Raw genomic sequence first — 17,248 nt, forward strand, 5'->3', positions numbered from 1 at the left:
TGGATATGTACGTGTGTGCGAGTGTATACCTGTCCTTTTTTCCCCCTAAGGTAAGTCTTTCTGCTCCCGGGATTGGAATGACTCCTTACCCTCTCCCTTAAAACCCACATCCTTTCATCTTTCCCTCTCCTTCCCTCTTTCCTGACGAAGCAACTGTGGGTTGGGAAAGCTTGAAATTTTGTGTGTGTTTTTTTTATTGTGCCTATCTACCAGCGCTTTCCTGTTTGGTAAGTCATGGAACCTTTGTTTTGAATATCTATATAGTTTCTTTCAGATAGTACTTCATTATAGATAACTGCATCATCTGCAAAAAGCCTGATTTTACTATCAACAGTTCTGTAAGGTTATAAATAAACAACATCAACAACAAGGGTTCCAACACACTTCCCTGGAGCACACCTGAAGTTACTTCTACATTTGGTGATGACTCCCATCCAAAATAATTTGCTGTATCCTCCCTACCAAAAAATCCTCAATCCTGTCACAAATGTCACTTGATACACCATATGATCATACTTTCGACAATAAGTGTAGGTGTGGTACTGAGTCAAATGCTTTTTGGAATTCAAGAAATATTGCATCTACATGGTTACCTTGATCCAAATCTATGAGTATATCATATGAGAAAAGTGTGAGATGGGTTTCACATGATCAGTGTTTCCAGAACCTAAGCTAGTTGGCATTGAGAAGGTCATTCTGTCCAAGATATCTCATTATGTTTGAGCTCAGAATACAATCCTACAGCAGATCGATGCCAAGAACTGGGAACAGTTTTTTGTTTGAGGGATCTACGATAGAATATAGTTAGAAGAGGGGCTAACTCGGCTTCAAATGCAGTTCCATCTGGCCCTGGAGCTTTGTTCAGTTTTAATGATTCCAGCTGTTTCTCACACCACTGACACTAATGCTTATTACATTTATCTTTTCAGCGGTAGGATGATCAAATTGGGTCAGTTGCCCAGGGTGGTCCTTCGTAAAGAAACATTTGAAAATTGAATTAAGCATTTCATTTTTTGCTTTACTATCCTCAGTTTCAGTTCCTGTCTGATTCACAGGGGACTGGGCATTAACTTTGGTGCCACTAACAGCTGTTACATAAGACCAGAATTTCCTTGGGTTTTATCAAATATCATTTGACAACATTCTTCTGAAATAGTGACTGAAGGCATCATGCTTTGCATGCTTTGCTCTCTTGACAGTCAAACGCATTTCCTTCACCATCTCTCTGTTTATAGCCCTACACTTCATTTAGACCTATTATGCAGTAGTCTCTGTTTCTTTAAAACATTTTTTACACTGACTGTATAGTGTGGCAGTTCCCTCCCATTATAAACTGCTCTACTGGGTACATATCTATCCAGTGCATGGTCAACTATTCTTTTAAACTTGAGCCTACCCTGCACTGAATGTTTCAAGACCCTCACTGAGAGATATGACACTGCTGATTTTTTATCTAGTGTAATGAACCTATTTATCTTTCTATTTGTTTTAGTTGTCGTTTGTACTTTGGTAATCATTGTTGCCACAACTGCATCATGGCCACTGATACCAGTTTCAATGGGGAAATCCTCATAGGTCGTATCTATTTGTTGCGATTAGATCCAATATACCCCCATCATGAGTGGGATTCCTAACTGTCTGTTCTAGGTAGTTTTCAGAGAAGGCTTGTAGTAATGTTTCACAGGATGTCTTCCCAAGCCTGTCACTAACAAAACATGTGTCATAGTGCTCCACAGGCTTTGCTATGCCTTCTGCATACATAGTTGTCACCAAAGTGGTGAACCAGTTACTATTGTCCTCTTTCATATTGTCATTTCCATAGTGTTTTCTGGGGAAAAAATCCTTCAGTATGGGAAAAAATGGTAGTCACTTGAGTCTAAACAGAGGCCTTTAAGGCATATGTTAAAAAATGTCCCACTTAAATAACCAAAGCAAATTCTTCGTCAGTGCAGCATAAAGTGGGTGAATGTTATTGTAAAAAGCACAATGCTGCTTGGCAACAATTTGATGAACACTTATTCCTGCTCACTGTTAGCATCATGCTAGTGCAAATGGATAGAAAGGTGTATGACATGGCAGTGGGGACCAGGGAGACTTGCACTGTTTGTCAGATTAAAACATTCTTTACTTTTAGAATGACCCCTGTATAATGTTCAGTATTTATCTGTAATAAACATCTTAAAAGCTTCTGTCCTCTTTTTGAAAATACTGCTTATCACCCAGATTTCGTTTCCACAACCAAGATATATACTATTAGAAAAATGTATAATAGCACTTCCAAAATGTGGAAAGACATAAAAATTCCACCCTTATGTATCAACCAATTGTTTCAAGTACTGGTAATCTAGGTAGTCAGTGTAAGACATTGACATACAAACCATCATTTATCATGTAACTCCTTTTCATACAGAGTTACTTTAGATATAAGTGATGGGTTTTGAATGTGGCTTGGGGAAGGAAAAATTTTCGTATCCTTCTTTATTTGCATTTTCATTCATTGTACACAAGTGTCTCATGATTAGGTAGCCTATTGTCACTGTGTTTTGCACCAAAGTGCATATGCCTCAACATTTCCTGAAAAGCAGATGCTTTTCTAACTTTCACATGACATCACACTTTATTAGTTATGCATCACTGCATCATTTTTAAATAAGTTAGTACAGGCTTCCTGATATGCATTGTTGGCACAGTTGTTTGGGGTTGGGTTGTTTGGGTGAACAGCCCAAACAGCGAGGTCATCGGTTTCATCGGATTAGGGAAGGATGGAGAAGGAAGTTGGCCATGCTCATTCAAAGGAACCATCCTGGCATTTGCCTGGAGCAATTTAGGGAAATCATGGAAAACCTAAATCGGGATGGCTGGACGTGGGATTGAACCATGGTCTTCCCGAATGCGAGTCCAGTGTGCTAACCACTGCACCATCTTACTCGGTACAGTTGTTTGGGATAGCTTCATATCCATACACATAAATTCACTGGGCTCAAAGAAATGCTTATGGACATTTCCTTCACTTTTAGGAAGAGAACAAAATTATGTTTGGCCAAACTAGCTCACAAGACAGAACACAAGCCTACTTATATGGATCAAGACTCCTCAGAAAAATCCCTTTTTAGACTTTCATATACATTAGTTAGGTGTTGAACATTAAACCTAAAAAATTCATACTGGTAGGCACGTCAACAATGTAGAAAAAGATAGATTGTGACTTAACGTAAAGATAAAACTCTAAGTTGCAGACAGGCACAATTAAAAGACATTTACACATAAGCTTTTAACCGTGCTCTTCATCAGAAATAGGAAACACACACCATTTGTTCACACAAGCAAGCACATTTCATGCACACATGACCACCAGCTCGAGCCAGAGTGCTTCTGGTCTGAATTATGGCCTGAGCTGCTGGAGTTGATAGTCATGTGTGCATGAGATGTGCTTGCTTGTGTGAATGAATGGTGTGTATTTCTTATTTATGATAAGGGCTGTGGCTGGAAGCTTATATGTAAGTGTCTTTTAATTGTATCTGTCTGTAACTAAGTGTGTTATCTTTGTGGTAAGTAGCAATCTGTCTTTTCCTACATTGTTGATGAACCTAAAAATTTAAGCTTCATTGTAATAAACAAACTGTCTGTCTTCTTAAAGAAACACCAAGTGAGATGGCATGTCTATTAAGACATCTTACCTCAACTCGTGATGAGATGATTCACATACACATCAACCCATCATGATCATACTTTATTTTTTTAATTTGTTTTAATTAGTTTAATGTTAGATACTTCTTCAAAAAAGCCATATGCTTGCCCATTGCAGATAGTGTTCCATATCTACATCTACATCCACATCCGCACTATGCAGAACACTGTGATATGCATAGCGGAGTGTACTTCCCATGGTAGCACGTATTAGGGTTTCTTCCTATTCCTTTCACATATTTAACATGAGAAGAATGGCTGTTTAAATTTCTCTATGCGTGCTGTAACTAGTCCAATCTTGTATTCTTTGCTCCTGCAGGAGTGATAAATTGTTGAAATATTGTAAGTAGGCTTGTTGAGCACTGAATTAGCTTTCTGTAACAACAGATTAAATTGTCCATTACTGCACAAAACCAAACAATAATAATTCCTGATTAAAATTAATGGAAGTTCAAGTGTGGATACTTCATTGTCCACACATATTGCATTTATAATATCAAGCACATTTCCAGATAAGTCTTACAGTGGTGTAAACTACATGCTCATCAAACAGAAGCACTATAAAAAATGTTATACCAGCTTACTGTGTATAGATAACAGGTCTGTCACTCTATTCGTGTAGTAAATCAGGAAGCACTGCAGTCACTGTCTATACACAAGTTCAGTCCAACCCAGGTAGACAACAGTATCAGTTGTAGTTCACCTTGTAGAGGCAGAGTCAAATGATAGGAGCTACGGACAGAAAACTGAGGGCAAGATAGACCCGGATGGCCTTATATTGACTTGTTATGGAATTTACATGACAGGCCTGCAATATTAGTGGCTTCCTTGTCAGAGGCACCCTCATCGGATGTGGTTGATGTTAAGCTTAATCATATCTCCATATCTTCAATTTGCCCCTGACACTAGGTTGCCCTGCAAATCAGGTTGATTTGGCAGGCCAGTACTGTTTCCAAACAACGTGGCTACTATGCAGTGCAGCCTATACATCAGCGGCTCAGAAACACATTTTTGTCCTAACTCTGCTCTTACTGGAGCTGGGAGGCTACAAATCCCTCAGTGCTGAAATTCATGAGGCATGCTACTTCTGTGCCAAATTGATCCAGGAGTTTGAGAGGAAACCCAGGACTTACACACATGCATACTGCTTCTTTATATTATAAAACAGATTAGACACCAGTCATTCAAGGCACTGAGTCATACTCAAACTTTGATATACATAAAACCTTAATTTTATCATCATAAATAATGTTGACAGTCTTTAAGTGTGTTCTACAGATTAAAAACAAATTGACATATTTCAGGCATGTATTCCAATTGTGAAGTGCTATGGGACTTGCAATTGTGTGGATATGATGTCTGCTTGTGTTTTTCTTCTGGAAATTAGTGCAAACATCCTTCAAACCAGCTCTATAGTCAAAAAACATCATAGGGCTGATAGTTTGTTAAAACCTTTTCAGTAAAAACAATTCTATCACATTTTAGAGGCACATACAGACATTCATTATGTATCCCTCAGTCAGACACTCAAAATGTACGTGTGTGTGTGTGTGTGTGTGTGTGTGTGTGTGTGTGTGTGTGTGTGTGTGTGTGTGTGTGTGTGTCTGTCTGTCTGTCTGTCTGTCTGTGCATTCGTCCTTGCTAGCTTGAAGTTTCTGTGCTACAAAGAATACACTAGACTTTAAGTAACAGCTAACCAGTGACATCCAGACATCCACTTCCTTGAGTTCTGAAATAACACAATCAAGTCTAGTGTTAAAGATGCTATCAAGTATCACTCTTGATGACATGATTGCTGGTGTGGCTAGAGATCTGATTTTACTTACATACCACATAATTGTATATTTATTATTTGCAATCAGTTGTTCATGTTCCAGGTACAGGTGATGTGATGATTTTGGTAAAAGATATAAATGACTCACCTCCAGAATTCACTAATAACGAATGGTTTACAGAACTTGATGAAACAGAAGGAGATAATGTGACAGACGAACCAATTCTTACAGTCACAGTTCTTGATCAGGATGATGGAAGCAAATTTCAATACGAGGTAACAATCTTTACAAAGAGTTTCTCCAAGCCTGTAGAAGTTGCTATTCCAACAAATGTGCCTAACGCCGTAGCAGTGAACTCCTTTTCCAGATTATTAGAGGCAGTGGTTATGGTGCAAATAAATTTATTATTACTGCCAACAGTGATGGAACAGGTACAATACGAGCTGTTGAACCACTGGATTATGAAGATATACATGGAAACACACTAAGATTTAAAATACAGGTCACAGATAAGGTAAATAAAAAACTGTAATTCATACTTGTTGCTTTTATTTTCCATCTTGTCTGACCATTGATATTAACATACATGACTGAATAAGTTATATTTGGTTACAAAAAGCAGACATACTTCAACAAAAAGTTATCATTATTTTCATTGAAAACAATGATTGGATTTACTTCTATTAGGCAAATTATTGCTTGCCTATGTCTGAAATTTTTATTGCATATGTTTATTAACAATTTTATCACTAAATTTCTATGTAATTTTTAGGATGAAGATAATATGACAAGTGAATACCACACATCATATTCATGGGTGACTATAAAACTGAAAGATGTCAATGACAACAAACCTGCCTTTGATGTTCCATATACTGAAGTTTCAGTGGCTGAAGATGCTAAAGTTGGGCTGAGTGTGCATTCATTTACAGCAAGAGATCCTGATAATAATGGAAAGAGCAAAGTGTTTTATCTTGTTGACCACTCTCTGGACCCAATGAGACATTTTAATGTTGATCAGAATGGAACAGTTGTTATTCAACGACAGCTGGACAGAGAAAAAACACCACTTCATGAGGTTTGTATCAAGTAATTAGTGCATGTCTTGATGACACACTTACGTACGTGTTTCAATGTTTGTTCATTTTCCAGCTAACAATAGTAAGGTCTCATTCTAAACACACACACACACACACACACACACACACTCTCTCTCTCTCTCTCTCTCTCTCTCTCTCTCTCTCTCTCTCTCTCTCTCTCTCTCTTTACCTCCTGGATACCTACTCATCACTGATGACACCAGCTCCTTATACACCAATATCCCCTCATGCCCATGGTCTTACTGCTATTGTACATTACCTTTCCCAACGTCCTTCAGACTCCAAACTCACTACCTCATTCCTCATAAACCTTACTAATCCATAACTACTTCTCCTTTGAAGGGAAGGTATATAAACAAATCCATGGCACAGCCATGGGAACCCACATGGCACCCTCCTGTGCCAACCTCTTTATGGGCCATCTAGAGAAGGTCTTCCTAGCCTCCCAAATGCCAAACCCCTAGTTTGATTCAGGTTCAGTGACAATATTTTCGTGATCTGGACGCAGGGCCAAGACACCCTGCCTTTGTTTCTTCACAACCTCCACGCCTTGTCTCCCACATGCTTCATGTGGTCATCCTTAACCCAGTGTTCCATCTTCCTACATACCTCTCTACTGGCTCCATTCGCATCTCTATCCACATTAAATCCACCAACCAAAAACGGTACCTGCATTTTGACAGCTGTCATCCCTTTCACACTAAAAAATCCCTCCCACACAGCCTGGCCACACGGGGATGGCATAGCTGCAGTGCAAGAACTCCCTTGGTCAGTGTACCATGGGGACACATGAGAGAATGTCACAGAGGTAGCAAAGGAACTGAACTGGAAGACTCTTGAAGATAGATGTAAACTATACCAAGAAACTCTGTTAACAAAGATTCAAGAACAGGCTTTAAATCATTACTCAGTATACTACAACCTCCTATGTATCACTCACATAGTGATTGCGAGGATAAGGTTAGAACAGGCGCAGCTCGTAATTAAAGGCTCTGAGGCAGAGCCTCCCCAAAATATATGTTAAAGTAAATTTCGCAAGAACGTATTACATAATTTAAATTATCAGGACGAATTTCGCATATTTCCCATTCCAATTAAAATAACGACTGTCAACGTTTTTGGAACTGTTTGTATCGATTGATGTTTTCCGAACGGTTAGTAGTGTTTAGGGTCGCCTTGGAATGTCCGTAAGCTGCATGTAGTAGCGGTTTGGGGGCGTGGCTTCTACAAAGTACTGCTCTTTATGGGTGACCTGAAGGCTCAGAGCTTGAAGCCTAAGGGTGTCATACCAACCACCACACGTTTTTCACGTTCCACTATCTATGTAATAAAGGAATGTAGAATGGCCGAAACTTCATTATCCAATCTCTCTCTCTGCACATCTCTACTACACTTCGATTCATCATTAATCAATGTTTAGTATTATTGTTTTGTTAATGTTTTACATAGTTGTTTTGTTTCTGCCATTGGCTATTTTATCCACATTTAGAATAAGTTTGCAAATATCCCGCCTGAGTGCACTAGACTACAGTAACATAACAGTACTGCCATATAGCGAGATTTTCATAAGTGATTAGAGGACAAAGCGCGCGAGATTTGTTCCATTACTGTACTTTCCTTGCTTGCTGATGCTGACTGCTTTTGTTGATACCGCGTGATATTAGCAAGTTTCTTTTTGGAGTGCATTTTGCAAGATTTTAGTGAGTTTTACTTGCTTGTGAATATCTGCGACATACCACGAGTGTGAAACCAGCGCAATATGAATTCAGTGTGCAATTTAATAGGTAAAAACTTGGAACACAGTCATAGAATGAAAATGAAAGAACTTGGTGCACCCAGACCCGATCTAACGATCAATCAAGAACAGAAACAGTGCATATCTAGGCAAGGATACAAACGCAGTTTTAATAGAGCAATGTATGATGCAGCTGATTGGTTGTGTGGTTGTGAAGTGAAAAATGCGTTTCTTCTGTTTCACCTGTCTTCTTACAAATAGTACTGATAGTACCTGGACCGAAAATGGTATCACTGACATAAAGAATTTTCATGCAAAGGTGTAAAAACATAATTCCAGTGAAAAACATTTGAATGGTTTCATTGAGTTTTCAATGCTAAGGAAAGTGGACATTATGTGCCAATTAGACAGTGCTTACTGTTGTAATATAAAGATGTTGTTGTGGTCTTCAGTCCTGAGACTGGTTTGATGCAGCTCTCCATGCTACTCTATCCTGTGCAAGCTTCTTCATCTCCCAGTACCTACTGCAACCTACATCCTTCTGAATCTACTTAGTGTATTCATCTCTTGGTCTCCCTCTACGATTTTTACCCTCCATGCTGCCCTCTAATCCTAAATTTGTGATCCCTTGATGCCTCAAAACATGCCCTACCAACTGATCCCTTCTTCTAGTCAAGTTGTGCCACAAACTTCTCTTCTCCCCAATCCTATTCAATACCTCCTCATTAGTTACGTGATCTACCCACCATATCTTCAGCATTCTTCTGTAGCACCACATTTCGAAAGTCTCTATTCTCTTCTTGTACAAACTAGTTGTCGTCCATGTTTCACTTCCATACATGGCTACACTCCATACAAATACTTTCAGAAACGACTGCCTGACACTTAAATCTATACTCGATGTTAACAAATTTCTCTTCTTCAGAAACGATTTCCTTGCCATTGGCAGTCTACATTTTATATCCTCTCTACTTCAACCATCATCAGTTATTTTACTCCCTAAATAGCAAAACTCCTTTACTACTTTAAGTGTCTCATTTCCTAATCTAATTCCCTCAGCATCACCCGATTTAATTTGACTACATTCCATTATCCTCGTTTTGCTTTTGTTGATGTTCATCTTATATCCTCCTTTCAAGACACTGTCCATTCCGTTCAACTGCTCTTCCAAGTCCTTTGCTGTCTCTGACAGAATTACAATGTCATCGGCGAACCTCAAAGTTTTTACTTCTTCCCCATGAATTTTAATACCTACTCCGAATTTTTCTTTTGTTTCCTTTACTGCTTGCTCAATATACAGATTGAATAACATCGGGGAGAGGCTACAACCCTGTCTCACTCCTTTCCCAACCACTGCGTCCCTTTCATGCCCCTCGACTCTTATAACTGCCATCTGATTTCTGTACAAATTGTAAATAGCCTTTCGCTCCCTGTATTTTATACCTGCCACCTTCAGAATTTGAAAGCTTTCTCTAAGTCTACAAATGCTAGAAATGTAGGTTTGCCTTTTCTTAATCTTTCTTCCAAGATAAGTCGTAAGGTTAGTATTGCCTCACGTGTTCCAACATTTCTACGGAAACCAAACTGATCTTCCCCAAGGTCCGCTTCTACCAGTTTTTCCATTCGTCTGTAAAGAATTCACATTAGTATTTTGCAGCCGTGACTTATTAAACTCATAGTTCGGCAATTTTCGCACCTGTCAACACCTGCTTTCTTTGGGATTGGAATTATTATATTCTTCTTGAAGTCTGAGGGTATTTCGCCTGTCTCATACATCTTGCTCACCAGATGGTAGAGTTTTGTCATGACTGGCTCTCCCGAGGCCATCAGTAGTTCTAATGGAATGTTGTCTACTCCCGGGGCCTTGTTTCGACTCAGGTCTTTCAGTGCTCTGTCAAACTCTTCACGCAGTATCTTATCTCCCATTTCGTCTTCATCTACATCCTCTTCCATTTCCATAATATTGTCCTCAAGTACATCGCCCTTGTATAAACCCTCTATATACTCCTTCCACCTTTCTGCCTTCCCTTCTTTGCTTAGAACTGGGTTGCCATCTGAGCTCTTGATATTCATACAAGTGGTTCTCTTTTATCCAAAGGTCTCTTTAATTTTCTTGTAGGCAGTATCTATCTTACCCCTAGTGAGACAAGCCTCTACATCCTTACATTTGTCCTCCAGCCATCCCTGCTTAGCCATTTTGCACTTCCTGTCAATCTCATTTTTGAGACGTTTGTATTCCTTTTTGCCTGCTTCATTTACTGCATTTTTATATTTTCTCCTTTCATCAACTAAATTCAATATTTCTTCTGTTACCCAAGGATTTCTACTAGCCCTCGTCTTTTTACCTATTTGATCCTCTGCTGCCTTTACTATTTCATCCCTCAAAGCTACCCATTCTTCTTCTACTGTATTTCTTTTCCCCATTCCTGTCAATTGTTCCCTTATGCTCTCCCTGAAACTCTGTACAACCTCTGGTTCTTTCAGTTTATCCAGGTCCCATCTCCTTAAATTCTCACCTTTTTGCAGTTTCTTCAGTTTCAATCTGCAGTTCATAACCAATAGATTGTGGTCAGAATCCACATCTGCCCCTGGAAATGTCTTACAGTTTAAAACCTGGTTCCTACATCTCTGTCTTACCATTAAATAATCTATCTGATACCTTTTAGTATCGCCAGGATTCTTCCAGGTATACAACATTCTTTTATGATTCTTGAATCAAGTGTTAGCTATGATTAAGTTATGCTCTGTGCAAAATTCTACAAGGCGGCTTCCTCTTTCATTTCTTCCCCCCAATCCATATTCACCTACTATGTTTCCTTCTCTCCCTTTTCCTACTGACGAATTCCAGTCACCCATGACTATTAAATTTTCGTCTCCCTTCACTACCTGAATAATTTCTTTTATCTCGGCTACATAACGTATGGACAAATGACGGCAGGATAATGGTTAAGACCGAAAACGGAAAGAAAACAATTTGCAGTGTTAATGAACTCGAAAGCCTGTGCTTTAGAAGCTAAATCATGTCTAATGTTGCTGCCACTAACCTGTATGTTTATATTGTTTACACTGTCAACCATATCGTAACTAATGTATTATCAAATTGTTCGTTTCTCTAAATAGCTATTTTTTTTATCTCTAATTATTTTTTCTCGTGTAATATTTGTTATTATTTGTATTATCAACTTTTCGTTTCTCCACATAACTATTTTCATTTTTAGTTGTTTTTCTCATGTAATTTTGTTAATTATTGCATAAGGTAGTCTCACTTCCATCCTTAATTAGCAACCCTCCATCATACTTTAGTTGTTATCCTCATAAGTACAATTAATATCACACTCTGTCATAACGTGCAGATTACTCCCATTGTATTTAGCGAAATTCCTTCCCCTGCCAGCCCACGGCTACTTCCATAACCGTTGCAGACCTCGCTGACCTTGGCCGCAGATCCCGTCGCCTCCCCGGGGACCTACCCCCTCCCCCTCCCGGCCGCTTTCACTGCACAGAACTGGGAGGACACTCCCTCACCCCCCTCCTTCACACGCCTTCCGCATTCCTCATGCCAGACCCTTTTGTCACCGCCAACCACGACCCGCAAACATCGGTCGGCAGCCTCCTCGGGCAATCAACACCCGAACGCACCAAGCTGCATATTGTGCATGCAAATGTCCAGTCTCTGCCAGCTCACTTCGACGAGTTCAAATATATATTTCAAACTGCTGATGTACACGTAATACTTTTGTCAGAGACTTGGCTCAAACCAAGTATTCCTACAACTTCCGTAAACCTAGAAGGCTATATCTTTCTCAGGCACGACAGATGCAACAGACGAGGGGGCGGAGTAGGGGCGTACATACGCTCTGATTTGTCACCTACAGTACTACACACATCCGACAACAATGTAGATAAACAAGTGGAATATATGTTCATAGAGATCAAATCACTTAACAGAAAGTGCTTAATATGTGTCCTTTACAAACCTCCTAAAGTAGGTGGGTTCGCCTGCTTCGAAACTGCCCTCTCTAGTCTCGAATCGTCATATGAACATGTAATTATAGCTGGTGACACTAACATTAATTTTCTGTGCAATAGTCCTTCCACTGGGAAATTTAAGAGGATGCTTTCTTCCTCAAATATGACGCTACTTCAGCTGGCACCTACTCATCACACGACTACCAGTCACACGTTCATAGATATATTCGCAACGAAATCTCCGAACAGAGTAATCCGCACCTCTCAAATATCTGCGCCTGGCATGTCTGCCCATGACATCATTTCCATGACGTATTCACTAGAATGCCCTAGAAAGAAACAAAAACTGTCTACATACCGAGACCTCAAACGCATAAATTTGCCTGAACTCGAAACTGAGGCACAAGAAATAGTTTGGGGGATGACCTCTACTCCCCTCATGGACATAAACGACAAACTCCACGGTTTCACTAACAAAATTACTCAGCTATAGGACAAATATGCTCCAATAAAGACCAGAAAAGTAAAAAGGCAACCTGCACCTTGGCTGACTGATGATCTAAAACAGCTCATGAATCTCAGAGATGCTGCACATCGAGCATACAAGATACACCCTACACCTGAAAATCACGCTGTATACAAGCAGAAACGAAACAAAGTCAGTCAAGCGGTGAGAAACGCTAAGCTCAGACATGCCCGTACATTAGCTGACAATAGATGTAGACCAGCTATCCTGTGGAAAAATCTCCGTAGTCTCGGTTTAGGCAAAATAAAAGTTGCAGAAAATCCCATGGTCCCAGCTGAAGAACTAAACCGATTCTTCACATTACCTGCAACCAAAATTGATCCGCAAAAAAAACAGAGAATCATTGATTACTTCATTGGGATGAACGACTGCAGCAAAGAAAAATTCTATCTACAGCACGTCACTTGCAGTACTGTCAAGAAAGCCATAATGCGAATTAGATCAGCATCTACTGGACATGATGGTATCACTATCCAGATGGTAAAACTTATTATTGACCAACTACTGCCCTCTATAACAGACATTTTCAACGATTCATTAATCACAAGTGTTTTCCCTGAAGCCTGGAAACTGGGACAAATTAAGCCACTGCCTAAAAAGGGCATCGCCACAGCAGCCTCTGACTACCGCCCCATCTGCCTTCTTCCTGCACTATCAAAGGCCTTAGAATATATAGTTCATGACCAGCTCACCAACTACCTAACTACTAACAACCTGTTAGACGAATACCAATCAGGTTTCCGTAAACATCGAAGCACAACATCCGCTCTGATAAAGGTAACAGATGACCTGAAACTTGCCATGGACAGACAAGAAGCGACTATCATTTGCTTCTTAGATTTCAGCAAAGCATTTGATACTGTCGACTTCGACATCTTACTAGCCAAACTTAGCGGTCTAAATTTCTCACCAAGCGCAGTGCAATGGTTTCGCTCATACATGACGTCTCGTCAGCAACGCGTCCTGTCTGGGGATATAAAATCACAATGGCGGCAGGTAGTGTCAGGCGTTCCCCAAGGCTCAGTATTAGGTCCTATACTCTTCTCTCTTTATGTCAATGATGTGTCATCGGTCCTGACCTATTGCAAATACCATATGTATGCTGATGACCTTCAGTTGTATCTAAGTGCGAAACCAAGTAATCTCAAGAAAGCTATTGAAAATTTCAATACTGACCTCAACGCACTGTCAAAATGGGCACAGGACGTAGGTCTAAAACTAAACCCATCTAAAACCCAAGCGGTACTTGTTGGTCACTCTAAGCTTATTAGCCCAAAACATCGGGAATCCGTACCACCTCTTATCCTAAACGGAACAATTATTAACTTCTCGCCCTCAGCAAAGAGTTTGGGAGTAATAATAGATGAAAATCTAAATTGGACAGAGCACGTAGCTGCAGTGTGCAAAAAAGCATCAGCATCCCTTCATGTCCTACAAAAATATAAAAAACTCTTCCCTTTCGATCTGAAAAAGAAATTAGTACAAACGCTTATACTCCCAATCATTGACTACAGCGATATTATCCTACAAGGCCTCTCTCAGGAAAATTCGCGACGTCTAGAACTGGTCATGAATGCCTGCGTCCGATATATCTGTGACGTTCGACTTTTCGATCACATTTCACCAGCATATGGAAAATTGTCCTGGCTGCGTGCAGACAAACGCAGAGATTTCCATACACTCTGTCTCATCTACTGCCTTATAAATGTACACTGTCCCTCATATCTCTCCTCGTCCCTAACACTCATGTCGGAACAACATGACAGAAACACACGTTCCCATCATAATAAAATCCTCTCCGTTCCACTGCATCACTCAGTCACCTTCTCCAAGTCCTTTACAGTAGCGGGAACCCGACTCTGGAATAACCTCCCTCGTTATGTTAGAGAACTTAAAAACATGACCGGCTTCAAAAAACAATTAATGACGTATCTACTTAAGCAACAGTAATGCCTTCCTCTGTACATGAGTGCACTTCACCTCATTACTTCCCTCTCCCCCCCCCTCCTTAAACCTCCCTTACCCAAAACTCGCTATACTAGTAAACATCTACTTTACACACCAAAATATTAATGTACATCTGCACAAACCTTCATTACTATTGCGAATCTTTCTCATGTTTGTCATTAGTCATTATTATTTGATTTTTTTTACTGTTATTATTATTGCTTTCACCATAATCTGTATGTATAGCACCTGATGTAAAAATACTGCCAGCATTTACTTTATTAGGTCTTAGTCACTAGTCTTTATTCATATTGTCACTAGAGTAAGCTAATTTTCTCATTTAAACTATGTTCATGATGTTACTCTGCTGTGTGAAATGCTGCATGTGTGGAACACTGGTCCGATGTAAGAGAGGGCCTGATGGCCCTAATCTGATCAGGTTAAATAAATAAATAAATAAATAAAAATAAATATAATGGAAGGAAACATTCCGCGTGGGAAAAATTATATAATAAAAATATACAATAAAAATAAATATAATATAATATAAAAAATAATATATAATAAAAATAAATAAATACATTTCATCTATTTCTTCATCATCTGCAGAGCTAGTTGGCATATAAACTTGTACTACTGTAGTAGGCATGGGCTTTGTGTCTAGCTTGGCCACTATAATGCGTTCACTATGCTGTTTGTAGTAGCTAACCCGCACTCCTATTTTTTTATTCATTATTAAACCTACTCCTGCATTACCCCTATTTGATTTTGTATTTATAACCCTGTATTCACCTGACCAAAAGTCTTGTTCGTCCTGCCACTGAACTTCACTAATTCCCACTATATCTAACTTTAACTTATCCATTTCCCTTTTTAAATTTTCTAACCTACCTGCCCGATTAAGGGATCTGACATTCCACGCTCCGATCCGTAGAATGCCAGTTTTCTTTCTCCTGATAACGACGTCGTCTTGAGTAGTCCCCGCCCGGAGATCTGAATGGGGGACTATTTTACCTCCGGAATATTTTACCCAAGAGGACACCATCATCATTTAATCATACAGTAAAGCTGCATGTCCTTGGGAAAAATTACGGCCGTAGTTTCCCCTTGCTTTCAGCCGTTCGCAGTACCGGCTCAGCAAGGCCGTTTTGGTTAATGTTACAAGGCCAGATCAGTGAATCATCCAGACTGTTGCCCCTGCAACAACTGAAAAGGCTGCTGCCCCTCTTCAGGAACCACATGTTTGTCTGGCCTCTCAACAGATACCCCTCTGTTGTGGTTGCACCTACGGTACGGCCATCTGTATCGCTGAGGCACGCAAGCCTCCCCACCAACGGCAAGGTCCATGGTTCATGGGGGGGAATATAAAGATATATAATGAAAATGTATCAAAAAATTGGTATATTCTGGGTAAACTGATAGACTGTATTAAATTTTGCAGCAAATTCGAGCTTGCCTTAAGGGGCCACGACGAAACAGAAGATTCCAAAAACCCAGGAATTTTTCGAGGATTAGTCAGTCTTATGGCAGAACTGGACTGCGTCTTGAACCAGCACATTGAGAAATCAGAAAACCGTGTTTTCTTAGGCCTATCGAAGACAATTCAAAATGAACTCCTGGAATCAATTTATGAAGTATGCCTCAATCTCATCAGGAGTGAACTGTCGAAGGCAATTTTTCTCACAATAGAAGTTGATGAAACTACTGACTGTGCAGATTTATCACAACTGGTCCTAATAATTCACTATGAGCTACTGGGACAAATAAATGAAAGATTTGTTTCCTTTGTACACCCAAAAAGTGACAGTGCAGACGATGTAACTGCAGCTGTTCTCTGCGATCTAGAGAAAATGAATGTACATAAAACACCTGAAAAACTGACAGCTCAGTGTTAAGACAGTGCTCCTGTTATGAGTGGCCATAAAAGTGGAGTTCAAAGTAGAATTAGAGAAATGTACAGGAATGCTCACTTTGTTCACTGTTACACCCATCATTTAAATTTAATTGTTGAAGATTGTGTGACGGGCAATAAACAAGTGCGGATCTTCTTTAGCAACTTGGAAGGAATTTCCACCTTCTTTTCCCGGTCTTCTAGCCGTACAGACATTCTTGACGAAGTAGTGAGGAAGCGTATTCCTACCTGTCTTCAGTCCATTGCATGGAATTTTAAATCACGGAGCGTAACCACTGTGTAAAAATACCAAAAGGAAATTGTTGAGTGCCTAGAAAGAATTATTGATGATGATGCCAGTGATTACGAGGCCACGGGACTGAAAGGTTTCATGCAAGATGAAGATTTCCTCTTCTGGCTAAATTTTTTTAATATAGTAATGCCTCATTGTGACATTCTCTTTAATCAACTGCAGCAGAAGAATATTGATGCAGTGAAAACTGCTGAATATGTATCGCACTTTGCAGATTCTGTCCGGCAAATTAGGGCCTCACTTGAAACTGACAATCACTGGGAACAGGTAGAACCAACTGCAAAATGGGGACGTTTCACAGAATC

General features: G+C 39.7%; 1 protein-coding gene across 1 annotated transcript in view; it reads left to right on the forward strand.

Moving 5' to 3' along the window:
* LOC124620144 (neural-cadherin-like) overlaps positions 1 to 17,248 on the forward strand; it is a 198,212-nt gene that overhangs the window by 169,974 nt on the left and 10,990 nt on the right. The window contains exons 7-9 of the mRNA XM_047146814.1: positions 5,565 to 5,737; positions 5,830 to 5,976; positions 6,235 to 6,540. Coding sequence (XP_047002770.1) covers positions 5,565 to 5,737; positions 5,830 to 5,976; positions 6,235 to 6,540 — 626 coding nt within the window. The remainder of the gene's footprint in view (positions 1 to 5,564; positions 5,738 to 5,829; positions 5,977 to 6,234; positions 6,541 to 17,248) is intronic.

This window comes from Schistocerca americana, chromosome 6, assembly GCF_021461395.2.
Source record: "Schistocerca americana isolate TAMUIC-IGC-003095 chromosome 6, iqSchAmer2.1, whole genome shotgun sequence".
NCBI classification, from domain to species: domain Eukaryota; kingdom Metazoa; phylum Arthropoda; class Insecta; order Orthoptera; family Acrididae; genus Schistocerca; species Schistocerca americana.